General features: G+C 33.4%; 4 protein-coding genes across 9 annotated transcripts; 2 read left to right on the top strand and 2 right to left on the bottom strand.

Moving 5' to 3' along the window:
• Nucleotides 1-439: 439 nt before the first annotated feature.
• Not1 (CCR4-NOT transcription complex subunit 1) lies at nt 440-11,383 on the top strand. 4 transcript variants are annotated; one of them, XM_076793673.1, is made up of 20 exons: nt 441-852; nt 1,411-1,623; nt 1,785-2,219; nt 2,306-2,602; nt 2,718-3,661; nt 3,733-3,886; nt 3,975-4,283; nt 4,809-4,976; nt 5,563-5,886; nt 5,960-6,073; nt 6,160-6,408; nt 6,493-6,780; nt 6,854-7,096; nt 7,189-7,605; nt 7,679-7,960; nt 8,033-8,244; nt 8,567-8,773; nt 8,857-8,983; nt 9,069-10,597; nt 10,688-11,383. In XM_076793673.1, the coding sequence occupies exons 1-20, from the start codon at nt 751-753 to the stop codon at nt 10,764-10,766; spliced, it is 6,693 nt and encodes a 2,230-aa protein (XP_076649788.1). In that variant the 5' UTR covers nt 441-750; the 3' UTR covers nt 10,767-11,383. The 4 variants fall into 4 exon arrangements, with proteins under 4 accessions (XP_076649786.1, XP_076649785.1, XP_076649788.1 ...); XM_076793671.1 differs by having other exon boundaries at nt 440-852; nt 3,975-4,976; nt 8,857-8,977; XM_076793670.1 differs by having other exon boundaries at nt 440-852; nt 3,975-4,976.
• Nucleotides 10,898-16,385, bottom strand: LOC143357288 (pyruvate dehydrogenase phosphatase regulatory subunit, mitochondrial). Its single transcript, XM_076793674.1, has 15 exons — nt 16,258-16,385; nt 15,519-16,171; nt 15,213-15,425; nt 14,938-15,101; nt 14,700-14,863; nt 14,440-14,623; nt 14,162-14,367; nt 13,571-13,886; nt 13,264-13,421; nt 12,842-12,990; nt 12,562-12,769; nt 12,403-12,492; nt 12,135-12,314; nt 11,867-12,067; nt 10,898-11,721 (listed from the first exon to the last, which is right to left on the bottom strand). The coding sequence occupies exons 2-15, from the start codon at nt 15,767-15,769 to the stop codon at nt 11,512-11,514; spliced, it is 2,694 nt and encodes an 897-aa protein (XP_076649789.1). The 5' UTR covers nt 15,770-16,171; nt 16,258-16,385; the 3' UTR covers nt 10,898-11,511.
• Nucleotides 16,386-16,652: 267 nt separating this feature from the next.
• LOC143357077 (LITAF domain-containing protein) lies at nt 16,653-18,827 on the bottom strand. Of its 2 annotated transcripts, none has more exons than XM_076793277.1 (4): nt 18,668-18,827; nt 18,035-18,165; nt 17,402-17,558; nt 16,653-17,331 (listed from the first exon to the last, which is right to left on the bottom strand). In XM_076793277.1, the coding sequence occupies exons 2-4, from the start codon at nt 18,132-18,134 to the stop codon at nt 17,226-17,228; spliced, it is 363 nt and encodes a 120-aa protein (XP_076649392.1). In that variant the 5' UTR covers nt 18,135-18,165; nt 18,668-18,827; the 3' UTR covers nt 16,653-17,225. The 2 variants fall into 2 exon arrangements, with proteins under 2 accessions (XP_076649392.1, XP_076649393.1); XM_076793278.1 differs by lacking the exon at nt 18,668-18,827 and adding an exon at nt 18,368-18,589.
• A 281-nt stretch (nt 18,828-19,108) lies between these two features.
• Nucleotides 19,109-27,207, top strand: Jarid2 (Jumonji, AT rich interactive domain 2). 2 transcript variants are annotated; one of them, XM_076793490.1, is made up of 14 exons: nt 19,109-19,209; nt 19,364-19,448; nt 19,518-19,628; nt 19,801-19,970; nt 20,052-23,715; nt 23,801-24,026; nt 24,130-24,282; nt 24,356-24,554; nt 24,633-24,781; nt 24,857-25,166; nt 25,340-25,746; nt 25,853-25,951; nt 26,035-26,337; nt 26,421-27,207. In XM_076793490.1, the coding sequence occupies exons 3-14, from the start codon at nt 19,543-19,545 to the stop codon at nt 26,505-26,507; spliced, it is 5,853 nt and encodes a 1,950-aa protein (XP_076649605.1). In that variant the 5' UTR covers nt 19,109-19,209; nt 19,364-19,448; nt 19,518-19,542; the 3' UTR covers nt 26,508-27,207. The 2 variants fall into 2 exon arrangements, with proteins under 2 accessions (XP_076649605.1, XP_076649604.1); XM_076793489.1 differs by having other exon boundaries at nt 19,109-19,448.
• The last annotated feature ends 35 nt before the right edge of the window (nt 27,208-27,242 follow it).

The raw sequence follows: 27,242 nt of genomic DNA, 5'->3' as shown, positions 1-27,242 counted from the left end.
ATCATGCAATGTTAACGAGAAACAGTTACATATTTAGAATATGATTGTATATACACTATTAAATATTTAAATTAATTTTCATTTCTTGTATATTCATTAGCACCAGTTAGCACTAAAAAGTATATAAAATTTAACTAATTTTCACCATCATTTTACAATGTATTCTAGTAATTTTTTATATTTCTCCCATTACTGAAAATGCAGTAATGTTGAGATTTGTCAGCCTGTCAGCAGAATTAATTAATCAAAATCCAAGCAAATCTAATTTTATTCTTTATCGTATACGGTTTCTAATATCATCAATATTGAGTCGAACTATTACATGTGACTGAATGCATAGAAAAATACATACTAATTGCGATTTAACCAATAATATAAAATATGAAAATTTCAAAGATAAGTTTTAGTACGAACATTTAACGCACTCTAGTGGCGTTTCTAGAAACACCGAACCGGCTGTCTTGTAGAAGTAGAGGTCTACCGAAGTAGATGGAAAAGAGACCAGTAGAGTGTGACTGATTGTATGGTGTGATCTTGGAGTGGTGTTACGTTTTCAGTATTATCTTGTTGTGCTCGCCATGACGTTGGTTTGAAATTGTATTCCAAAATATTAATCCCGATGTTGGTCGCAGGACTGTGCCAATGTAGTTTTCATGCTTTTAACGAGGAGAGACTCCGGGGAGGCAATTCGTGGATACCGAAGAAAGCTTCAAACACGTTTGAAGCTTTCGAGGTCGTATTCATGGAACTATGAACCTGGACTCGTTGTCTTTTACTTTGTCACAAATCAGTTATTTGGTTGCGAATTTAAATAAGAAAAATTTTCGGGACAGCTGCCAAGAAATATCAGATGTAAGTAGACAAAAAACCTGTTGTACTACTGCATCTCTTATGCCCACCCCTTCCACTTTCTGTTCATCACACGCCGTCCTCGAAACAGCGCAATATGCTTCGCGAACATTATTGCCGATTTCATTTGAGCCCGTCCATTACGAAAAACTTTCCCATTATGAAAATTAACCGCGAATTTATGCCGAAGCTTTCACGCCTATTTCATTATTATTGGTAACTTAGTACTTACGAGATATGAAATACACCTTGAACTTAGCCTCTTTCCGTGATTTGTATCCGTTCCAACGTATTATTTCGAACGATGAAGCTCTTTTTCGTCTTTTAATGTACACATATCAGTCATTAAAAACAATGGTCTAGTTATTCGCCCAACAAATAAATATTTATGTACTTATTTTGTCCTTAGTTATTTTTGTATGTTCTGCAATTTTCTTTTTTCATACTTCTATTGTTGAAAATCATTATATGACAGAGCTCGTGTTCTATACATTTACTTTTATATAGATATTTACTATAATAATAGTTTAACCTATTTTAAAACTGATTGTTGTATTGTAGTTGGTGCTGTGGAAGGGTCTGGAGGCAGACAGACACTTGCTGCGCTCTTTACTCTCGTGCATAGATTTTTCAACAGGAGAACCACCAGAATCAAGTGCGAAAGATTATTTTCAAGTGCAACTTCTGAAGCAAGAGTGTACTAATCTTCTTAGCAAACCTTCTTTTATTTCTAATCTGTGCTTTGCTATAGATCATCCATTTCACCAGCAAAAGGTTTTTTTATTTTACTTCTTATTTAGGTTAAGGTCATCATTACAAGTGTTCATATATATCTATCTATATATATATATATATATACACATATAAACAGTCCTTCTATTTCTAATATTCTATATAATAAAAAACATTCATTTTAACTAACTCCATTTTTACAGACTTTGAACCCATCGCCAAAGTTTTTTTTACGTTTAAAAAAGGTACTTGGCTTAACTCTGGTACAAGAAGTTGCATTTGCGATTGCATTGCTGCATTCTGAGAATTCTGAAATTTGTGCATTAGCCCTAGAGCACGTGCAAAAACAGCTGCCCGAATTGATTAAAAATTATATCAACTCTGAGACGAGCAATAAGCATCACGAGGAAGGATTACACGATTCGTTACCTGAAGTTCTTCACCTTATATTATCGCAAGCTTTATACGCAGCCAATCAATTTGGCCTTTCATCAGAAGCAAAAGAAAAATTTCTCAAGAATTTAAGGCGTGATTTTCCCCGTGAGCTGGTACCAGTGGTGCTAGCACCACTCTTGTATCCAGACAACGGGGAAACTCCGCAAGCCAAAATTGAATTAAATATGGCTGTCAATCAAATGGTAAAGCTAATAATGTTTGTCGCTCGTAACTCTTGTGTCAAATTGAACATTAAATTTTAAACTATTTTATAATGTTTACATTTCAGGATGGGAATTCTCTGGTAGAATTGATTATGGAATTAGGATATGGATTTACTAGCAGTGTCGAAGAATGTAGATCAGCCTTAGCTGGCCTAGGTGCTCGAGAAATATCTCCAGCATGTGCTGCAAGAGTTCTAGGTCATATGGCACGAACTTGCAGTAATCTTGACGATGCTGGAGGTTTACAATCATATTGGGGTAACTCGGGAGCAACACAAGACGCTAATAAAGAAAAATCTGCGGATAATGCTGCTCCTTCTACTTGGAATGTTGAAGTGTTTATTCAAGCCTTAAAAGAAATTGTAAGCACAATTAAGAAACTCTCAATGACTAACAATCAATGATTAACATTAACAATATTAAGAATTTTAATCGTGTGCAGCATCAATGTTTACAGAGGTCATTACATATTTTCAGCAATCTACATTGTCTTGGAATGATGTGATAGTTAAGTTGGACCATGCTGAATTTATTATTAAAGACAGACAAGGATTGAATTTACTAATCACTGGCTTAAGATTGGGATTGCAACATCAGGGGTACCTACCTGATATGTTTCCTGTAGAACTTTTTTATCGTCATTGGGATAACGTAGAAGGACAATTTTCTTTAGTACAACAAATCCTGAAGTGTCCCGACATATTTTGTTTTGCTGATTATCCATATCACTCTGTAACCGTGGATGTGTTGAAAGCAGCGCCAGAAAGTGATAGTAAGGAAGCACAAACATGGAGATCTTTGAATGTTGTTGAATTACTTTTACATATGGCAGAAAGAGGGCTATATGTATCGGTTCAAGAAATATTTAAGTGGCCCATTCAACACTGCCCCGATGTTCTTGTATTGGCGTTATTACAAATTAATGCACCTATTACCATATTGAGACAAGAATTGCTTAGTACGTTGATGCCTATTTTTCTCGGGAATCATCCGAATTCTGCTGTTATTTTGCATCACGCGTGGCACGGAAATGCTGTTAAAATAAAATCTATTATTATGCATGCCATGGCAGAATGGTATATACGCGGAGATCACGATCAAACGCGACTGTCTCGCATCCTGGATGTTGCTCAAGATCTTAAAGCGTTAAGTCACTTACTTACCGCTCAGTCGTATCCCTTTGTTATTGACCTGGCTTGTTTAGCTTCGAGAAGGGAGTACTTGAAATTAGAGAAATGGCTGACAGACAAAATCAGAGAACAGGGCGAAGTTTTCGTTACCGCTTGTGTAAAGTTTTTACAAAGGCGTTGCCCACAAGTAATGGGACCTGGCATAAAAGAAGATCTGACAGTTCCAAAAGCAAGTCAACTTCCTCAAGAAACATTGACAACCATGCTTGCTTGTTTACAAGTGTGTGCTGGGTATGTCCTTTTTACGTAATTCTTAAAAATGTATTGGAAACAATCGTTCAATTCCTAAATTAATATTACAGGGGTGTTTCTCAAGAGTGTTCAGAGGCAATAATGACCATGGTACAAAATTGTAATCTCATGTTGAGTAAGAGTACAATGAGTAGACCTCCACCACCAGGAGTTTTAAGACATCGGACATTAGAATCTTTTAATCCGGCTACGTTAGGGGGACCGGTAGATATATTAACTTACTCGAGTTGCATATATAGATCTGATTTATGTGCTACTGCATACTAAAATATGCTTTATTAATTTTTCATAGCTATTTTCGTCTAAGCAAGTAGACCCACTTGGAAATTTAAGTTCAAGTCTCGCATCTATGAATTTGGGATCTAGTCTTGGTCCTCCAAGCAGTTCTGCTTTCAATTTACCAGGTGCTCTTGGACCTTTAGTGTCTGCACCTGGCTCTCCTTCGCGTCTCATGGGACCTTCTCCAAGTTCATTTCCAATCTTGCCAGTATCGTCTCAATTACATTCAGGACCAGTTGGAACACAAGGACCATCTGTCCTTCCTGGCAGTACAACAATTGGAAGTCTGGGTCGCCTTGGGCCACCAACAGGCATTGAAAAGGCAAGAATACCCGAAACATCGAACTTATTTCCTGACATGGCACAAAATGTTTCGAAAGAAATTGAGGACGAAGCGAATAGCTATTTCCAACGTATATACAATCATCCGCCACATCCTACTTTATCAATTGACGAAGTTCTAGATATGTTGAAAAAATTTCAAGATTCTGGTAGTAAAAGAGAAAGGGAAGTGTTCAATTGTATGCTACGAAACTTGTTCGAGGAATACCGCTTTTTTCCCCAATATCCTGATAAGGAATTACAAATCACAGCACAGTTATTTGGTGGAATCATTGAAAGAGGATTAGTTAATAGCTATATGACGCTTGGATTGGCTCTGAGATTTGTATTGGATGCTCTTCGGAAACCAGAAGGCAGCAAGATGTATTATTTTGGCATAACTGCTCTGGATCGTTTTAAGAGCCGTTTAAAAGATTACCAAACATATTGTGAGCACGTCAGGACAATTCAGCATTTCAGTGAGTTCCCACAACATTTAATTGAGTACATAGAATATGGATTACAGGGGCAGGAGCCTCCCACGAGACCTCAAGGTCCGGTTCTCCCAAAAACCTTAGCCGCTATATTAGCACCTGTTACTACACCATATAAAACTATTACAACAACAACAATAACAACCAGTACTACCCAAACAAAATCATCCACAACGCCGACTGCATCCCTTTCAGCTAGAGTAAGTAAAATACAAATTCTACATAAATTAACCCTTTGTACTCGGCGCTATTCTAATTCTAAAACCAAATTTTTCTTCCGTCTTAGAATATTTTCATTTTATTCATTCGAAACTGATCCGATCTTCACATATAATATTTAAATGTTTAGTAACCTGTTAAATACAAATTTTGTAATGTAACAAATATTGTGTAATATGTTTTGTAATTTCTTCGAAATAATGCCACAACAATTTTTAGTGGCGCTTCAGAGTCACCACTCAAGTGCAAAGAGTTAAACCTCATCCATCACTCATTTCCGCAACTTACTGTGTTCCTTGTGTGCTACATTGACACAATGGTAAAACATCAAATGAAATTGGAACGATAAATAATTAATTTTGCTAATTATTTTAGAGAGAATAAAGTAACAAATATTTACACAATATGTTGTTCGCATATTCGCGTTTCTTGAATTGTTTCACAAATGGCAGAATAACATAAAAAGAACGTGAAAAATTTGTCAAATTGACATAAAAGACGGATGAGGATTAATTCTGTAAAGCATATCTTTTCACTGAAGTTTATAATCTATTTGTTCGTTTTTAGCCTTCCATTGCAAATGCAACGAATATCGATACATTATTGGTGGCCACAGATAAAGAAGAAAAAATAACAACGCCACCCGAGGCTTTACAAGATAAGACAGCGTTCATTTTCAACAACCTTAGCCAATTAAATATGCAGCAAAAATGTGACGAAATTCGGGAAATTGTCACGGAAGAATATTGGCCTTGGATGGCTCAGTATCTAGTAATGAAACGAGCTAGCGTAGAATTTGGATTTCATCCTTTATATTCCAATTTTTTGGAATGTCTAAAATTACCCGAGGTGTATAAACTGGTTACTAGAGAGACGTTTAGAAACATAAAGGTACGTGAGAGATCTCACTTCTCATGCATAAGTTTTCAATTAATTCTAGAACACTTCTTAAATTTGATTGTAGGTTTTATTGCGAAGTGATAAAGGAATAGCAAATTTTTCTGATCGAACACTTTTAAAAAATTTAGGTCATTGGTTAGGAATGTTAACTCTTGGCAGAAATAAGCCTATTTTGCAGGTATTGTATACAATTTTCGTAACTTTATATATGTTAATTTATAATGATTAAAACTATAAATATAACATTCTTTTTTATTCCATCAGATTGATATAGACGTAAAAGGTTTACTTGTTGAAGCATATCATAAAGGCAATCAAGAACTCCTTTATGTAGTTCCTTTTGTTGCTAAAGTACTTGAAAATTGTGCAAGGAGTCGTGTTTTTCGTCCTCCTAATCCTTGGACAATGGCAATCATGAATGTACTGGCAGAGCTGCATCAAGAACCTGATCTGAAATTAAATTTAAAATTTGAAATTGAAGTGCTTTGCAAGAGTTTAAACATCACCATTGTTGTAAGAATCATTAGCAATACAATTTCTTAAAATCACGTTTATATTTTGTTATAATAATACTGATCGGTACATATTAATTTGCAGCAATTAAAGCCCGCACTTTATTTGAAAGATCCAGAAAAGTTACGAAATCTAGAGTCACAATTATCACATCCAAACAAGAAATCTGAAACAAATAACAATCCACCACAAACGCAAGGTCCTATTGAAGAATTAGTTGGTCCAACTACAACTGGAACAATAGTTCCGCAAGCTGCTCCTGTGAATACAACACCATCTTTACCTACCGATCCGCCAGAACCACGGTTTAATTATATGGATATATCTGTAAACATTGCTAATATTGCTCAGCATATTACCATTAATAATCAGGTATTGATAATTCTATGTCCAATTTCTATATCGTATTAATATGTATCTGTTCTAATTAATTAATTTTTTTCAGCTACCATTGTTCCAAACACATCCGCATTTGAAGCAATTTGTTCGTCCAGCTGTTGAAAGAGCAATTCAAGAATGGATTGTTCCTGTTGTTGATCGCTCAATTAAAATAGCTCTTACTACTAGTGAACAAATTGTAAGAAAAGACTTTGCATTAGATCCAGACGAAGTTCGAATGAGAACAGCGGCTAGACATATGGTCCGTAATTTAACTGCTGGGATGGCTATGATTACTTGCCGTGATCAGGTAAAACTTGCGACAAATTTTCATACTCTACATGTGTTTTCCTAGTTTTCCCTTTTAATTTGGCATTACCATGCATATCTGCTTTCTCTTAGGTTTTAGCATCAATTAGTACAAACTTAAAACAAGCTTTTCTTACACCAATGATGGGCACATCCTCACCACCTAAAGAACTTGCAGAACAAGCAGCGAACGTGATAGCTGCTGACAATATGGAGCTTGCCTGTGCATTTGTACAAAAAACCGCCATTGAAAAGGCCATTCCAGAAATGGATAAGCGTTTGCTGAACGAAATTGAATTGCGAAAGATTGCGCGCCAAGAGGGAAGACGATACTGTGATCCATTAGCCAAGTACCAAGCTGAAAGAATGCCTGAGCAAATCAGATTGAAAGTAGGAGGAGTTACCCCTCAGCAAATGGCTGTGTACGAAGAATTTGCGAGAAATATCCCCGGATTTTTGCCACTTTCCGAACGTGATACTCAAGCTCTATTGATGCCAAAACCTGTTACTGTAAGTATTGCATTATGTGTGTATGAAACTGTTAACTTTTATATTACTATGTCACGTATGTATACATTCACAGAGCACTTCTGTTTTAAAGGAACCTGCTGTAACTGCATTTGCTGCTAATCCTGCAGTTGCGGTAGCAACAGCACAACAGGTAGCTGCATATGCAGCAGCAGTCAGTAACGATGAGGTGGGAGCAATGTTAGAAAAACTTGCAGCTGATGTTGAAGTATTACTCGCTGCAATGGGTCCAGCTGCACCTCCTCCGCAGCACGCTGCTCTTCATAGCCTACTAGAATCTATTATTTTAACACGAAGATCGAGGGACGCAGGCGCTGCTATGACATTACTCAAGAAGGTAATACATTATATTATTCAACACTTAAATAAATAATTTTCAGTTCACTATACCTACATTATATTATTTTAGGCTGTGGAAGGATTGTTGGATGGTCCCACGAGCGGTGTGACAGATTCAGAATTTATACTACGATATAGAGAGCTCCACTTACGTATTTTAAAGTGTCTTCAAGATCCACGTGCTTATGGCATGCAGTGGACAAACAAGCATGTGACTCGTTGTTTGACAGAATGCAGGGAAGAATTTCGATATAATTTCGAAGCTGTCGATTATCTCATAAGGTAAATATGATTTACTACAGAACATTTCTTAACACGTTAACCGCGGAGTCAATTTTGTCTCCTATTCCATTTCACTTTTTAAGTTTAAATACAAAAATACGCCTGTGCATAAACAAAAGACTTACTTACATTTTCCTTTAATTAGTTTCAATCAGTTCTATTAAGACAATGTAAACATATTTTATGATATTATATGAATTATATGTTATTTTGTAAATTCCATACCATCGGTCCTCGGGTACTAATATAGCGTTTAACCTTTAATAACAACATTTTTTGCCAAAAATTTGGATACAAATGAATTTTTTCGTATTGTTTGCAGATCTCATCTAATTAGTCTTCCACAGTACGATTTGGCTTTAGCTCAAGCTATGGATTCTGGGAATGCAATGGCGACAATGTTCGCAATGCAGTTGGTGCAACTTTATTTAATTGATGAAAGACAAACTACACACGTTACCGAATCTGACTTGTTTCATACAATTGAAATACTGGCTAGAATGGCCCATCACAGAGCACCACCGGAAGGGTTATTATCTAACAATATATATTTCAATTTGCATAAAAATTCATTGACAACGAGATGAAATAAAACTCTTATTTTTTTTATAGTATTTTACTATTCAGACTGACCAGTTTAATCGAATCGTTGCGCGTTAATCACGATCCAGGTGTATTAGCAGACAGAGCACCAGCTGGACCAACAGCACACATACATTCTGGAATTCTGCAGGTGAGAGTAAGTAAATCCCGCCACTCATAAGGTTTTTAGAACTGTATGCACGTATGTATTCACAATTTATGATATTTATTTTTCTTTACAGGCGCGCGATTTTGATGATCCGCCAGGATTGATGGAAAAGACAGAATATCTGCTTCGCGAATGGGTATCGATGCATCATAACCCGACGCACGCGCGTGATCCCACGAAAGCTTTCGGAATGTTTGTTCATCAAATGAACATGCATGGCATTTTGAAAACCGACGACCTCATAACAAGATTTTTCAAACTGAGCACACAGATGTGCGTTGATTTGTGTTATCGTGCTCTAGCCGAGACTAACGCAGCTCCATCCGTCGTTCGTGCAAAGTGTTTCCATTCATTGGATGCTTTTGTCCGTTTGGTCGCTCTTCTGGTGAAACATTCTGGCGATAGTACAAATACTCATACGAAGATCAATCTCTTAAATAAGGTACTGGGAATTGTTGCTGGTGTATTACTGCAGGATCACGAAATACGCGGAACCGACTTTCAACAATTGCCCTACCACAGAATCTTCATTATGCTCTTCTTAGAGTTATGTGCTCCCGAACCAGTATTGGAAGCAGTAAATTACCAAGTACTAACTGCTTTCTGTCATACTCTGCATATACTTAGACCGGCCAAAGCTTCTGGATTCTGTTACGCTTGGCTAGAGTTAGTCTCGCACAGAGTTTTCATTGGGCGTATGCTCGCAATTACACCGCAACAAAAATGTTGGGGAATGTACGCTCAGCTTCTGATCGATTTGTTCAAATACTTGGCGCCTTTTCTTCGAAATGCCGAACTTGCAAAGCCTGTCACTCTGTTGTACAATGGGACTCTTCGAGTGATACTGGTATTGCTACACGATTTCCCAGAGTTTCTTTGCGACTATCATTACGGATTTTGTGATGTAATTCCTCCCAACTGTATACAAATGAGGAATCTGATTTTAAGTGCGTTTCCAAGAAATATGCGCTTACCTGATCCGTTCACGCCAAACCTGAAGGTCGATATGCTACCAGAGATAGCACACGCTCCACGAGTACTAACCAACTTTGCGTCCATGATACAACCCCTCAGTTTCAAGAAGGAGCTAGATTCATATTTAAAGGCACGCGCCCCGGTCACCTTTCTTTCTGAGCTGCGCAGTAATCTACAAGTATCTCAAGAAGCTGGTGTTCGTTATAATAGTCAGTTAATGAACGCCCTAGTACTTTACGTTGGTACACAAGCTATAGCTTTCATCCGTAGCAAAGGGCATACTCCAAATATGTCTACTATCGCACATTCTGCACATATGGATATATTCCAAAACTTGGCAGTCGATCTTGATACGGAAGGACGTTATTTGTTCTTAAACGCGATCGCGAATCAGCTACGGTATCCCAACAGTCATACACATTATTTCAGTTGCACACTTTTGTACTTGTTTGCCGAAGCTAACACCGAAGCGATACAAGAACAAATCACAAGAGTCCTCCTGGAGAGACTCATTGTGAACAGACCTCATCCATGGGGCCTGCTCATCACCTTCATTGAACTTATCAAGAATCCAACATACAAATTCTGGACGCACGAGTTTGTTCACTGTGCACCAGAAATGGAGAAGTAAGTGATCGTGTACTTTCAAACGATTTGGCATTTGATGTTTCACTGTTCATCATATTTTGTGACTATTCCAAATTTTCATTGTTTCAGATTGTTCGATTCGGTTGCTAAATCGTGTATGGTTCAACAACTACAACCCACTCCGGAACCGGAGATCCCAAAGTCATAGGACGCTTTATTTTTCATTGTCGATTTGTGTACAGTAAAATGAAGGACCGTAATTAATAAGAATCGCGTGTAAAAAGTTGTTAATGTACGAATAGATGTACTATACTTTGGGTTTAACTTTTGGTGGATAGATACTGAATAATCGTATATTAAGTGTATCGATTCAACTAGAATAAGTGAGACTACTATTATGTTAATATTTTAATAAAAATATTGTTGCATCGATCGAAAAAAGCAACGAACATTCAACCTCACAAAACGTGTCTTTCGAACAATGTACTTGAAACAGTATGTTACCATGACATTGTAATATTATAGCACAAATGTCAGTATAATGCGTATCATAATGATGGAGGGAGTAAGTCAAGAATAACAAGGGTGTTCAGAAGTAATAGTGAATTTTTGTAGGTTAAAAGCAAGTATAAGTGTACTAAGAGTAAGTGGTATATGAAGTCAGTACCAAAATTAATACGTTGTGCTATGTAAGTCATTTTAGGGAGTACTTGCAGAATGTATGGTGCATTTGGAAATCTGTAATATAGTACATAATTACTAGTATACATTGATGTAATTTTTTAAGAATTGTAGCTATGAAAAGATAAAAGCTGATTAATTATATTGTGGTTTACGTAATTTTTTGCTATAAATACGAAGTAATGGTTTATAATTCCCGCTTATTAAATAATTTATTAATATTTTTTCTATATACATTATTTGTACACAATTCAGAGTTGGTATTGTCGACGTTACACAGCTTGCTGATCACGTGTAGCATGATAAGAGTCTCTTTCCTTATCAGGAAACTTGGTTGGCAAATTAGGACTATGTAGGTGGCATTTTGCTGGGAACCTCATACCTGCCACATCTACTTCGTAGTCCCCTGATAATACATATTCGTTTGACACTTCTTGGGGCTGTCCTTGCGAGTCAAAGTTTTGTATAAATCCAAGGCAAACCTATTATGAAATTTATTAATCATTTCATAAATAAGATAATGCGTATTTACAGTTTTTACATATTTTCTTACATAAATTTGTTTGTTACAGTAAATTAATATTAATACACGCGTCTACGGTTTAATTAAGAATATCGTATTGATACCTGTTTTCTAAATGTGAATCCGTAGCCCGTAGTAGTTGTCATTCCACAATATTTTCCGTTTCTAAAAATGGGTTCACTGCCCCAACACCATGTATCCAATTCAGAATCGTGATCGTTTAATAGTAACTGCACGTACTTGCGTTTTACACCTTCCTCTCTTTGTCTTAAAAGAGCATCTCTTCCAATAAAGTTTACTGCTTTCTACGGTATACGAAAATTTGCAATGTTATCAAATCTAATATATTTTATAAATGTACGAGATACTCACATCGAGCTTTACTCTCCAAGCTCTTCCACATTCCAAAGGTGTCGTAAATGTATCTAAATCCTGGCCCCAAAACGCATAAAACTTTTCCACACGTAACGCTCGCGTTGCATAATATCCAGCATGGTTTAATCCATATTTGGCTCCAGCGTCTACTAATCTTGTATAAACATGTAACGCAAACTACAAATGTGTAACATACATATTACTATGATGCACCAAAGTATTGAAAGAAATGCAAGTTTCTGGTTTTTTTTTAATGTATGTATACCTCATTTGGTATGTATAAAACATAGCCAAGTTCTCCAGTATGAGTTAGATTCATTGTGCGTATTCCGTTAGCAAGTCCAACATCTAATTCCTTTTAAAAGAATAAATGTTCAATAAAAATATTTTTAATTACGTATATAATCGTAAGGCTAATAATTACTTTAAAAGTGAAAAATGGAAAATTTCTGGCGTTCAAGTTAGTATCAGTTAATTCTGAAAGTAATAGTCTTGTAGCAGGACCCATAATACAGATTGCTGTATATGCAGATGTTACATCAGACACTGCAACGGAACCATCAGCGGGTAAATGGCGATTAATCCAATGTTTACAGCGAGTTTGTTGAATAGTGGGGGCGATCATCATGTAACTTGAATATTAAAGGGATAATAATATAGCTGAATATTGTATTTCAAATTTTAAGTACACGTGCACTACTTACTGATTAGGAGCTATACGTGCTAAACTGCAATCATTTTCATAGCCTCCACGATCGTTTTGCATACCAGTGTGAATAATACTTCCTACTGGCACATCTACATCATTCGAACACAAGTATTGCAATAGATCTACGACTTCCAAATCATTTGACTAAAAAATTCCACAAGTTATGATATTATTTATCATTAAATTACAGGGTGATCCAATAAAAAGTATCACATTAAATACTTTCGAAACTACAGAAGTTAGAGAAATTATTAAAGCTTACTTTTGTCTTTTTATATATTTATAAATTTCGTCGATAATGCATTCTTTACCTAATAATTTTTATTCAAAGTTTTATAAGTTGGAAAATAATCAAGGTAGTAACTTGTATTGACTCAACCTGTATATTTCTATAGTACTCAGAAAAATATATCCTACCCATAAGTCAATTTTGGTGAAAGACGAATAATCGCTAAGTCCAACTCTTTCACGGCAAGCAGCATATTCATTATTTACCGGTTCAAACCAAGGTGGTTTACTAAATGTATTTGTGTATGCTATCTTATACTTTTGAAATCCATCAGTTGTTTCCAAATCTGTGTAGCAAAGCAATCTGTATAATAAAATTCAGTTTTTCACTTTTGCAACGAGACTATTTTAAATAACGAACTGCGAATATCATGTGACAACTTCAATCTAGAAATTATAAATTTCTTTGTTTGAATACATATAACAATAAGCTTACCTTTTTCATCATCTAATTGAAACCAGGTTGGTCGTTCATATCCCATTACCTGCCCAAATATGGCTCCTGCTTCTTTAAGTTTTGGATAAATTGGTGACATTCTTAAATTTCTACCTGTTTTAAATTCGTGATGCGGGTATTGCAATGCGTAATGCATGCCAGGAACTTCTTTTACTCGGTCACGTAAAAATTTCCGATTGTTATGAAGACCCAAAAAACGTGATACATCTAATTCATACATATCTAGGGATGTCGATCCATTAATTATTAATTCTGCTGTTGCTCGCCCAACTCCACCAGCTGCTGATATACCAACCTGTAAATTATGTATTATACACATGTAAACTACTATTTCTTTACCAAAGGTAGGACAAGAGAAATAGTAATTAACTGGTTGAGATTCATACAAAATAAATATAACATAATTTAAACTAAATTATAAAATTATAAACAAAGTCCATTTCTGGGCTATGAAGCCAAAATAAATAAATATATATAAATCACACCCTTTCCAGGTGTACCACCAGTTATTGACCACCCTGTATATTAATATTTCTCTACCAATAAAATTACAGCTTAAACACTACTTACAGTTTTCATACCAGCAGCAACGTAATAATTACGTATTTCTGGAGCTTCACCCACTATCCATTTACAGTCTGGAGAAAATGCTTCAGGCCCGTTACTTAATCTTTCCAAAACCGCATCTCCTAAATCTGGAATTCTATGAAGCATTTGTTCGAGTAAAATGTGAAAATGGTCCCAATCTTCTGGTAAAAATCTTTCATTTGTGCTTTCTGAAATATAACTTCTTTTAGATTTACATCTATAATGAATCAATGAAAATTCAAAAGCTATGTATGTCTAACCGGGTATTGTTCCATCTTCAAATGCCGGCTTTGCAACTGGTTCAAAACCACCAGCTAATAGGCTTCCGTTATTTTCTCGAAAATAAATATAACCATCTAAATCTCTTACAACTGGAATCATAGGATCTAAACCATCGATAGGTTGTGTGTGTAAATAATAATGCTCAACAGGATGAAGTGGTACCTGAGTAGTACATATTAGAAAAAATTTCATAATTTAATAAACAGACTTTAGTTGACAATATTTACAAGAAGCCTACCTTCACATGTGGTTCACTTAATTTACCAACGTTGCGTGCCCAAAATCCAGCACAATTGACAAAGTGTTCACATTCAATGGCACCAAATGTTGTTTCGATAGCTTCAATTCTACCATTTTGTGTAACTACTTTTGTAACTTTGCAATTCTCAAATACTTTAACACCTATAAAATTTACAAATCAAATATATCTATAGATTAATATATATATATCTTTGTTCATAAAAAGTTAAATATACCTCTCTTTTTTGCTTCTGCTATTAATGTTAAACAAATCTGATATGGATCTCCTACTCCATCATCTGGTATCCACAATCCACCAACTAAATCATCTACTCGCAATAAGGGACATATTTCTTGTACTTGCTTTGGTGTAACTAAATGGCATTCAATGTCTCGAGATCTGAAACGATTTCAAATTTCTTTTTTGGCATTTGTATTTGCTTCTTATATTATAAATTTACAGTAATATTTCATTTATAGTTCAATTATGTGTGTAACTTTAATCACTTACATAGACTGCGCTTTCATTCGTCTAAATACAGTCATGCGATCTCTTGTGCGCGCTAAAGAAAGACTACCACATTGCTTCCAACCTGTTGCTAAACCTTTCTCTTCCAATTCCTTGTATAAAGCTATACTATCTTGAGCAAGTTTCACTTGTGCCAAACTTGGCTTAAATGCTCCTACTAATCCTGAAGTATGCCACGTTGTTCCACCGCCAATTCTAAGTTTAAGGAATAAAGCAAATAAATTAAATTTTACAGAATGTATATATGTTGTATTTTTATAAATTATATAAATTAAAACGAACGTTTACCTGCCACTTTCTATAATAACTGTTTGATCACCTAATCCCATGAGTGAGAGATGATACGCAACTGCACCACCCATAACTCCACCACCGCATATAACAACCTTTGCATCTTTAGGGAGTGGATCGTCGACATTATCGTTTGTTATTACTGTAGATTTGGAACTGCTATGTCTTACTCTTTGGTGATTATTAAAAGCAAAGTTGCTCCATTTTGATACATACTTTTTACAAAGTGTCTTTGAATTATGCCACATTGTAATTAATGTAAATCTGAAACGTTTGATTAACTACAAGTAGAAGATAACACAAATTTGAATTCATGAATATTTTTTGTATATACATGATTGAAACTCATTTGAGGTTAGAAGGTTATAAAATTCAAAATGTTCTAATACCGTATCTATTCTGAAATACAATTGACTTCGTTGATATTTGAAAATTCAAAATACATATCTGCTTATGGTCTGAGAGATTATACGTGTTCTTCTCAGTATGTATTTAAATCTATTTTCTTTTTAATAAAACAGATCTATTTACGTATAAAATAGTCTTGAAAATTGAAGTACTTTATACAATGTAAATACAAAATACATACAACTATGGCTTATATTTAAATTTTCGTTTTGTAAATATTATGTATAAAAGTGAACACTTATCTGTAACAGTTAAAGATAATAAAGGTTACGTATTTATGTAGAACGTCAATTTATTGGATAGATATTAATATTATAATCTTATTCACTTGGAATACATTACGGAATATATTTATGTAAAAAAATATATGAGTATATACTAAATAGAAATTATACTATGTATGTATTTAAATGATTTAAAAGGAAACGTTTGGTATTGACAACTATATGTCATAAATTTCTAATAGCAAGATGGTAAAGTACATAACTGAATTTTAAAGACTGTTAGAGAATGGAATTGAATCGACCAAATTAATAAATAATCGCAGAAAAATCATCTAATAATTATTTTAAACAAATTAATTATAATTTTAATATAAGTAAGACAAAGCATTATATTCAAATCATGTGTAATGTATATGTACACAATCATGGAACGTGCTAATGGAATTAACTTACAACTATTATGAAGTATTTAATTTAGATTAATAGGACGACTTATATATTTAGTTAAACAAAAACTTCAATGTATACTTTATTAGTCATATAATTTACAAAATACAGTAATTGACATTTTGTCTTCAAAGTAATTTACAAAGTGCCTATTTTTATATATAAATTTATACAAATTTATTAGCTGCATATGGTTTTAAAAATATAATGAGTGTATCATTCTTACTATTTAGTGTGTTAACCATTCCAGATATGATTTGTGGATACTTACTACTTCCCCACATTTTTAAAAAATAGATTTTTAATAATACCTACCATTTTATAATATGTATAATACTTACTAACAGTGATTGTTATCTATATCATCAGTAAAAGTGTTATGTATGGTCAAAAATATTTTTGAGATTATCTTGTACATAAATATAGTTTGCGTATATGTTACATATAAAAATTAATATCGTGAAACATTTGTTGTGACTAAAGCTATCAAGGCAATTTTTGTTTGTACATTTGGCAGTACACAAAATTTATCGTGATGGGATTATGTGCATATTATAATATAATACAATGTCAAGATTGTTTCAAAGTCAAATGCAATAAAAAGAGATTCTAGTATTAGGTTTCCTTATCTCCTGTAACGACCAAGGTAAGTTTTGCAGTTAGGGCAACTGTGGTGAACATCCATACACTCATCAATACAGCAGGGAATCAAACAGCATCCTAGCCAGCCCCTGTTGAAATACAAAAATATGAGAATGTTCTATATTATTGAGTTTTCAATTGAAATATATTTATGCATACCCCATCAATGCAATAACAACACCAGATATGTAAGCAATCAGACCAGGCTCTGTTTTGGTCGAAGTATCAATTTCTGCTTGACAATTTGGACAAATTGTATGTGTCGAACCTGATCCAAGTGGAACAATTGTTGTTACTATAGTTGGGCCAGTGGTATCTAAAAAATATGAGTAATTTTTCTCAAATAATTATTTATTCCTTCAATATCTTTGAGCAAGATATTTGTATACAGTGAGTCACAGTTAAAATTGTACACTATATAAAATTATGTTTCACATAGAAATTAGGTCTGAAGACGATATGGGACAAAAAATTTCAAAAAAAGTTTCCCCGATTAATATTTTAAAAATCAGTAAAAATAATTCAAAATTTTTCAATCAGTACAAATTCTCAAATCAATACGAATGATCACTTTATCTCTGTGATAATTTGTTGCTCACAATATAGTGTTTTACCCAGAAATATAAAATTTTTGCAAACTATTTGAATTTAATAATTAATGGCTATAAACCATATTTTCATATGTGGTGTACAATTTTAGCTGTGCCTCACTAGATATAGTACAAGAACATACTTATGTAACATATTTACATCTTTAAATAAGATATTTATATACATAGTGTATAAACATACAGGTTTCTGCAGGTGTAAAAGGACTAGCAGGTGGAACACCGCCCATTGTCTCCGAATAACCAGGTGGTGCATAAGGTGGTGGTGGTCCATTTTTGTACATGATGTTCTGGTCTTATTTATACACACAGTATCTATAATTAAACTAAATTACATAACTATGCATAAAAGAGCAAACTAAGTGATTAATTATTATTATTAATTTTTACTTATTAATAACTTCAAATATAGATAAATACAAGCTTTAATTACGCAATTACTGTACGTGCAAGATGCTTTTGTCAAATTTGTAATGAATAGGCAATTTGTATTCTTCAATTAATGCGTAACGTGTACCTAAATAATGAAAACACTGTCAAATGATCACTGCATAAATAATAAAGTTGACAATTTTCTCCTTAAACTTATTAACAATAATTGAATTGTCAGAACATTGTAAAATTAGTTTAGAACATGAATCATAGTCTAATTACTTATTCGAATGAATAATAATGATTGTCCTAGATATGCGTTATCTGATTGCGAAATTTAATGTCACGAATGACATCCTTGCCAATTGGAGAAAAAATATGACACATTCGATGATCCTTCATTAATGATTATGCGTTCGCGCAGTGTGCAATTAATTATGCCTACCTTAATAATAAGAATAAATTAATCGTTGCTCAATTATTTAGACGATGTGTGAACAATATCTAAATACGAATTCTGTGTATGCTTTTATAGTTTTGAAAGTGTAAACACAAGAAAGATGGTAAAATATCCTTATGCGTGTATATAGATGGCGTAGTACAAGTTTCATGAACATTCCATTGAAGTTACATACATATTGATTATTTGAAATTTTCACATCCCTAGATTTTATTTACGTTTTGTGTAACAAAATAAATAATCAATACATTACTATTTCATTGTATTAAGAATGTCTCCACGAATATATTTGCAATTTGAATTGCAAACACTGCATTATATATTTTTTTTCGATTGGTTTACTGCGAACAGTGTCATGCAACGACACGCATTGTGCGCAATGTGAACAAGGCTTAAGAAATCAATATCGTTTTATAGCGCATATCTATGTATATCTAAACCATAGATCAGAGCGTGGTATTTAATCTTACTTGACACAATAAACAATCATTTGTCCAGTGTGAAAGAGGAACAGATGTTCAGTGATAGTGTATATTATTAATTTTCGTTGATCTGCTCTCAACGAAACTCATTCTGAAACGCTAATCAAGCGTAGAAAGAGAGAAACCTTAAAATTGCACGTTTCTTTATCGAATTTTTTTATAATATCAAATATTTTTTTCGATTTCCGTCATGTTACAGATCTGATTCTCTATAACAAAGTGTTGGTCCATTACTATTTTAAATTTTAATTTATACCTTTTGTAACAATGACAAAAGAAATCAGGTAATTATTAACTTATTTTTTTTTTAAATACTAAAAACGTGTTTGACGCCTTTTATTACCATCTAACAGGAATTTATTTCAATAACTCTGAAAAATGGTGCTAAGTCGAAATGATAAAAGAAAAAGAAAAGAAGGAGATCTGGTGGATCTTATGGAACCACTATCAGAGTCTCCAAAGAGGTAAGATTATACTGAAAATTTTTACTTTAAATGTCCATTTTATAGAACCTGCAAATATTGTAATATAAATATTTGCTTATATTTTAGAGAATGCAAAATCTGTTCAGTTTAATAAAGTAAAGAATAAATTATAAATTCATAGTTACTATCTCACATATAATCTTTCTTACAGAACCAAAATACGTGCACAAAGAAAATTTGCACAAGGTGCAACAGCAGTATTTAATCCTTCGCATACTCCAATTAAGGACAAAGAAAAAGCCAAACCACCAATTACAACGGAATTAATAACACATAAACGACCGAATACAGTGGATTTTTTAACATTTCTATGTTTCAGAGGTTTATACATTTATTATGATTATAAATATAATGTTTATAAATGTTCTTTGTTACTAATTCATATTAAAAATCTTCATTTAGGAAAATCAATTTTACCTCCAAGTTTGAATTTCTTCAATGTCAGTAAGAAAGAAGAAAAATCAAATGCCAAAACAATGCGTGTATCAACAGACAAAGTTACATCTTCATCCAGTACATCTGCTGACAATCAAAAACCAGATCCAAGCCAGAAAACTATCACCAAGATAAAATCAATTATTACAGATAAAAAGAATAACACGTTACAAAAGAGTATTAATAAATACAAGACTACAACGTCTACTGTACAAGCGCTTAAGAAAAAGTATCAAGGGCAACGTCTTGCCAAGCAAAGAATAAAGAATAAGTTTAAAACATCTTGTGTTATGAGAACAAGATCTTGTACAGAAAGAACACTTTTAAAGTCTACAAATAAACTGGCACCAAGAAAATTTCTGCCAAGGATTGAAACCAAAAGACTTGGCTTACGGAGTAGTGTAATTACAGATAAGACAAAGAAAACTACTCCAAAAGTAAAACCTATGCCATTAAAACCAAAGAAAAAAGCTCTTATAAAACAGAAAAGCAGCGATACATCCGAATCAGAATCTACGTCTGAAGAGGAAGAGGAGCAACCTTCAGAAAAATCAGTACCACAAGTAAAACGTACGGTACAAAAAACTGTTCAGAAGAAAATCTGTACAAGAAGCAAATCCGAAATGAGAAGAATTACACGTTCCCATAGTGGAACAGTTTCCCCAAAAAATCTTTGTAGAAGGCCATCTAGAAAAACTAAAGAAGCAGCAGCAGAATACATGGAAATTCTAGGAAGAAAACTTGTGAGTCCAGACTTGGAAAATGATGATAATGTGTCTATGGATAGTTTTCCAGAACTGCCAAATGCACGTAAAATTGCACAAACTGAAAGTGAAATTAAAACCAAAGCGAAACAGCCAATTACGAAAACAATTAATAAAACTAAAGATGGTAAGATTACCTCCATCCAAAACGCATCTAATAAACGACCAGACAAAACTAAAACTAGCAAAATTACCTGTAAAAGTAAACGACTAATAAGAGTTCAGAAATATTGTGAAATAGATACTGACGAGGAATCTGTTACTTTCAATGAAACCAATAACACAAGACCAGTCACAAGAAGAAGTTTAGGAAAATTAAATAAACCTGTTAGTAGATCTCTCAGATCTTCTTCTAAGACTGTAGTCACGCGGGTGGAAATTCAAAACAATGTAAACATTAAATCAAAATCTCAGGTTCAAAATAATCTAAGGTTTAATAAGGAAAAATTTATAATGAAACGTAAACGAGAACAAAATTTTAATAAACCATCTTCCGAGAAAGCTAGTGGATCGAAGCAAAAAGTAACAAAAAACACTGTTAATGAAAATACAGATTCTGATGAAGAAACGTTAGGTATGCTACTTAATAAATTGAAAAGAAAGAAAGAAATTCATGAACGAAATGAAGTTACCGCTGCTAATGAAAATCATGAAATTAGCAATGATAATGAAAATAATAATGCTGTTGTGAATGAAAACGAGAATGAAAATGACAATGACAACGACAATGACAATGACAACGACAATGAAAATGATAATGATAATGATAATGATAATGAAAATAGTAATGAAAATGATAATGATAATGAAAATAGTAATGAAAATGAAAACGATAATGATAATAATATTGACAATAATAATGACAATGACAAAGCAGATGACAATAATGCAAATAAAGTTGTAGAGCGTACAGATGAAAATTCTGTAAAGATCGATCTTTCGAAAGCATCAGACGATGAGGAATCTTTTCGGGGGTTTTCAAAGAAAGCAATATCAAAAGTATTGAACTCTTGTCAGACACACGTTAATGCTAATCTTCTTGTTACTGAAAAATCCACTGGAAAGTTGGAAATAATTGAAACAGAAAACATGGAGAACGTAGATGTACCTAAAGGAGTTGAAATTAAGGATAAATCTTTACCAATTAAAAATTCTTTTCCTGCTGTGAGTGTATCAAATGGCGAATGTATTAAATCTGAAAAAGGTCAAAAAATGAAATCGGAAGTGTTCAATGAATTGGAGTCACAAACAACATTAATAACCAGTACAGAAAAAGAATATCTTCACAAAACAGAAATTTCTTCTACAAACGTTGTAGACATGTCTCTATCAACGTTACATGTAAGAAAAGAAAAAGTAAACATGTCAACCGAACAGATTGAGAAATGGTTGAATGAAAGTTCCCTTGCCAAAGAAGAGAGCAAGTTAGAAATGGAAAATGTATCCATGTTTAAGTATGAAATGTGTGAGAAAAAGAGCGATGTCTCACATTTATCTATTTCAACGAAAATTCAGCATTTAGTAAGGCCAGTGAATGTCACACTTTCTAAATTAGCAGAGAAAGCAAGCATGAAAGATCGTTTAAGTATACAGAACAAATATGTCCCTATTAAAACAGTGGATTCACAATCTGTTGATACAAAACAACAAAATGAATCTGCTAGTGGCGTTAATAAAAATAATGTAGACCTTAAAGAAATTACTAAAGGGAAAGATACAAAGCCAAATAAAGACTCCAGTCCTGGGGAAGACAATGACGCAGCATTAAAATCCGATCACAGTTCAGGGGATGGATCATCGGAGAAAAAGTTACCACTAGAAAAAAAATCTATATTTCAACCAAGAAAACCATTTTTACCAAAAGTTAAAGAACGTAAAACAGTAACTCCTAACGCAAATGCATTTTCTCCGGAAAATGAAAGTAGCGTTTACGCGTTTGAAAGTGATACTGAAGTTCCTGTTAATACACCTTTTAGACGTAAAATTCGCGAATCTAGTAAATTATCGAATGCATCACCGGAGAATGATACACATAAAAATGTAGACAAACTCAACAAAGATGATAGTCAATCAGAATCTAAGGAGACTCCTCCTAGTAGTATACCTCCAAAAACTGAAAATAAAATATTAGAATCGATAAATACATCAAATTCGTTATTAAATATTAACAGGTTTGAGTTACCTAAGAATTTTGCTACTTTAGCCAATATACAAGTCTTACCATTAGATAAATTAACAACAACTTGGAGCAATGTGAACTGCAGTGCCTCGATAGCTGTTCAAGTGAATCTTGACGATAATGCACAAATACAAGAACAGACAGAGGAAAAAGATGCGAATCAACAAAAAAGCACTGAAACATCTACTCAAACTGAGAGCAGTAATGAAAATGATGATGAAAACGAAGGTCAACTATTTTACATACCTTTGCAAGCAGTTACAAGAAATGGACCAAATTTAGTTCAAGGACAACAATTGATTCAAGGTGTAGCTGTTAAACTTGGTACTGAAGGGCCAAATGGACCTAATCAGAAAGTTCTTTTGAGAGCAAAGTTAGTTACTAAACCGCCATCATCGATTGCACGTTGTCCTCCTATAGGTACAGTGCAACCTACAACACGTACACCACCAAACTCAACTCTATTATCAGCAGACAATCCATTACCATCTACTTCATCCAGTACAACTTCAATTATGGCTGCACCAAATTCTGAAATTCAACCATCTTCCCCATGTAAAAGTGAAACTACACTACGAACATCGAGTAGGCAGAGCAGTAGGTCTGTAGCGACAGAAAAATTAACAAAATCTCCAAAAACTTCTAGGGAAAGAAAAACATCTATCGATTCGAATAAGAATGGAAAGAGGTAAAATTATAATTGTGTAGATAGCCTATAATCCTGCTAAAACATTTTTCTTATGAATATTTATTACTACGTTTGTATATTTCAGATTTCAAATTAAATCTAAACAGAAAAATACTGTAATTTGTTCTCCAACAAACAATGTAACTTTTCCGAGTGCGAAAAATGAAAACAATGAAGCACGTTTAGTTGAAGCACCAACATTTCAGCCTAGTGAGAAAGATTTTCAAGATCCTTTAGAATATATAGACAAAATAAGGCCAATTGCAGAGAAGTTTGGAATATGTAGAGTTGTGCCACCACCTAATTTTAAGGTAAAAATCATGAACGTACGATTTTTGAAATTAAATATGCATATATCTACATATATGAGTACACGAAATTATCTTCCTCATTTGTCTTTAATTTATATTTTAGCCGGAATGTAAAGTATCAGACGATATGCGGTTTACTGCGTACAATCAGTATGTACACCGTATGCTTCATAGATGGGGACCTAACGTAAAAGAAATGATGGCTATTAAGAAATATTTAGCTACACAAAGCATAACTCTCACTCATCCACCTTGGGTAAGATTTTTTTTATCATCATTGTCTTAAAATATTTTTCTTGATATGTTTCGTAATACTATATTTTTTATAGATTGGTGGCATGGAAGTTGATTTGCCTCACTTGTATCAAACAGTTCAAAGTTTAGGTGGATTAAAAGAAGTCATTGAGAAAAAGAAGTGGCAAAAAGTAGCTGATGGTATGAAAATACCGAAGTCTGCTCAGGATCGTGTAACTAAATTAGATGACATTTATTGTAAATATTTATTACCGTATGACACATTATCTCCAGGTATCTATAATACATATGCAGGTGACGGGAGAGGGTAATTAATTTTGAAATTACTAATCAGTTAATCGATTAATTTAGAGGAACGAGGTAAATTGTTTGATGAAGTTGAATCCGAATGGATGAAGCGGGAAAGCAGAGCATTGCAAAGACAAAACGCACCCATCAATGATAATGAGGAAGATGAAGAGGACGATAGCTCTGATGAGTTTGAAGAATGCATTGTAAAAGTACGTATGTTAAAAAATATTTGGTAAGTGTGGTTTAACGCCGTTTTTAATGCATAAAACTACGTGAATTCACAGGGTAGAAATATGCCGTTAAATGCTTTCTACCGTATTGCGAGAAATACGCAACGTATGTGGTTCGGTGAAAACCAGCGATCTGGAAACGAAACTGAGGGTGCTTCCGCTGATGAGGTTGAAAGAGCATTCTGGAAGCATGTTGCAGAAAGGAAGCGACATGTCAGTGTGCATGCTGCAAGCATTGATTCTAGCGGTCGTGGTTTTGGATTCTCCGTTGCCAAGAATAGTCCGTTTGCTAGACACCCATGGAATCTTAAAGTGCTTACCAACAATGCTGGTTCAGTATTAAGGGCGTTAGGCCCTATAATGGGTACGCAAACATATTTTCTTTCTTTTTCGCTTTCCTTTTTTAATATTTGTTATTTGCAAGAAAAACGCTGGCTAGTAATAGCGTGAACATCCTGTGTGCTACGTTTACATATATTCATACGTTTTTACAAACTATTTATTTTCTTTCTAAATTAATAATGTTATTATTTATAGGTGTGACAGTGCCAACACTCCATGTTGGCATGCTATTTAGTGCATGTTGTTGGTACCGCGATCCTCACGGTCTTCCATGGATAGAGTATTTACATACGGGTGCTAAGAAAATCTGGTATGGTATACCAGACGAGCACAACAATAACTTTAGGGAAGCTCTGTCAAAAATGGTGCCACGATATTGTAAAAATAAAACTATATGGTTACCGTCTGACACAGCAATGGTTCCACCGGAACTATTGGTTAATAATGGAGTATCACTATGCCAGACTGTACAAGAACCAGGCCAATTTATAATTGTGTTCCCCAAAGCATTTACATCAAGTATATGTACTGGTTATGTGGTATCTGAAAGTGTTTACTTTGCACAACTGTCTTGGTTAGAAACTGCTGAACAAGTATTTAAAGTAAGTAAACAAGTCCTGTTTTCAATATTGGCTATTGAAAGATAATTATGTAGCACTATGAAAAAAAGTAATGTAATGATGAAATGGTTTCGTATAACTATTTTAGGATATACAAGATAGCTGTGAACCATCTATATTTTCATTTGAAAGGTTGCTATTTAACATTATTAATGACTCTAGATCCCATATAGATGTAATGAAACAGGTAAATATTATAACAGATTACAAATTAGATCGCATTGTCGGTTATTTGTGATATGGTCTTTAGCTATAATAATTACTTTTCAGATTTTACCAAGTGTGATTAAAATTCGAGAGAAGGAAATAACTTACCGAAAACAATTAAAAGCAGTAGGTCTTACAAATACAGAAAGATTACCATTACCAGATAGTGGAAAACGAAAGAAAGGGAAAAAAGTAAAGGAAGATGATGGTGATTTTGAATGCGAAACTTGTAGAGCTAATCTATTTGTTTCATTAGTTAGTAATTCGCAAGATGATAGTGTTTATTGTCCACCACATGCATTGCAATTACTTAATAGGAAGAAGCAAGCTTTAAAACACTGTACTTTGATGTATACATACAACGAGGTAAAATTTTGTGCATATATTTTTTCGAATGAATTGAAGTACCTTTCAAATTTAATGTAAACTTTCACTGGATTTATTCACAGGATGAATTGGATGATTTAATTCACAAATTAGAAGACCGAATTGAAGCCAAATCTAAAAAGACTAATCAAATTAAACAAGCTAAATAACGAGTTTGCCGAACTATTTATTAAATTATATAGGTAACAATTATTTATTAATCTATATCAAAATAGCGTCGAGATTTTGTTAAATATATATATCGTATTTATTCTTTTTATTATAGTAATACAAATGTATATAAAAATAAGTTTGTTCATTTTAAGTGGATCAATTTAGGACGTATTTAAGAAACAAAATGACTTCGTATATTTTTTAATAAAACGTTTAATTTTTTATATAAATGCAATTACTAATATTACATTCTGTTTCTATGTTCGAGACATACACATATATTCCTTTCTGCTTTATTTGTATGTATTGGCAAGTAAAGGATATGTGAATCTTTCAATTGTTTAAGCAAAGTTATAAAATTACAAAAATATAATTATATCTAATAGTACTTGTATTAAATAAACTCGGTAGCATTTATTATTTAAAATAAGTAGATAGTAAAATAATATTACACTAATGCATATATATAGTATATAAAAAATTTATTATGAATACTGGGAAATCATAATGCAAAGAATTATAATATCCTCAATATGAGAACATATAAATTAAATTAATTTTTGGCAAGATAACAATTGATACCATTATACAAATCAACTCACAGCATATCATAAACTGAATGAATATTGTATTACATCACACCGTTAATTTCCTGAGAATTTATAAATATTGTGTTCCAATTAAATAATAAAACAAAGTATTGTAAGAAATGACTTCTTAAACACAATAAA

Source organism: Halictus rubicundus, chromosome 9, assembly GCF_050948215.1.
Source record: "Halictus rubicundus isolate RS-2024b chromosome 9, iyHalRubi1_principal, whole genome shotgun sequence".
In the NCBI taxonomy this organism is placed as follows: Eukaryota; Metazoa; Arthropoda; class Insecta; order Hymenoptera; family Halictidae; genus Halictus; species Halictus rubicundus.
This window is presented reverse-complemented; position numbering and strand designations above follow the sequence as displayed.

Bases quoted from the DNA above. Each gene is read 5' to 3' on its own strand.
- Jarid2 (XM_076793490.1), top strand. From the start codon at position 19,543: ATGGTGCTAAGTCGAAATGATAAAAGAAAAAGAAAAGAAGGAGATCTG. The intron at 25,747-25,852 runs GTAAGTAAACAA...TAACTATTTTAG, and splicing joins CTGCTGAACAAGTATTTAAA to GATATACAAGATAGCTGTGA. The intron at 25,952-26,034 runs GTAAATATTATA...ATTACTTTTCAG, and splicing joins ATATAGATGTAATGAAACAG to ATTTTACCAAGTGTGATTAA.
- LOC143357077 (XM_076793277.1), bottom strand. From the start codon at position 18,134: ATGTACAAAAATGGACCACCACCACCTTATGCACCACCTGGTTATTCG. The intron at 17,559-18,034 runs GTATGTTTATAC...CATATTTTTTAG, and splicing joins TTTTACACCTGCAGAAACCT to ATACCACTGGCCCAACTATA. The intron at 17,332-17,401 runs GTATGCATAAAT...GTATTTCAACAG, and splicing joins GTTGTTATTGCATTGATGGG to GGGCTGGCTAGGATGCTGTT.
- LOC143357288 (XM_076793674.1), bottom strand. From the start codon at position 15,769: ATGTGGCATAATTCAAAGACACTTTGTAAAAAGTATGTATCAAAATGG. The intron at 14,624-14,699 runs GTAGGCTTCTTG...TGTACTACTCAG, and splicing joins TAAGTGAACCACATGTGAAG to GTACCACTTCATCCTGTTGA. The intron at 12,770-12,841 runs GTAAGTAGTGCA...TTAATATTCAAG, and splicing joins GCACGTATAGCTCCTAATCA to TTACATGATGATCGCCCCCA.
- Not1 (XM_076793670.1), top strand. From the start codon at position 751: ATGAACCTGGACTCGTTGTCTTTTACTTTGTCACAAATCAGTTATTTG. The intron at 1,624-1,784 runs GTTTTTTTATTT...CCATTTTTACAG, and splicing joins ATCCATTTCACCAGCAAAAG to ACTTTGAACCCATCGCCAAA. The intron at 8,984-9,068 runs GTAAGTAAATCC...TTTTCTTTACAG, and splicing joins CTGGAATTCTGCAGGTGAGA to GCGCGCGATTTTGATGATCC.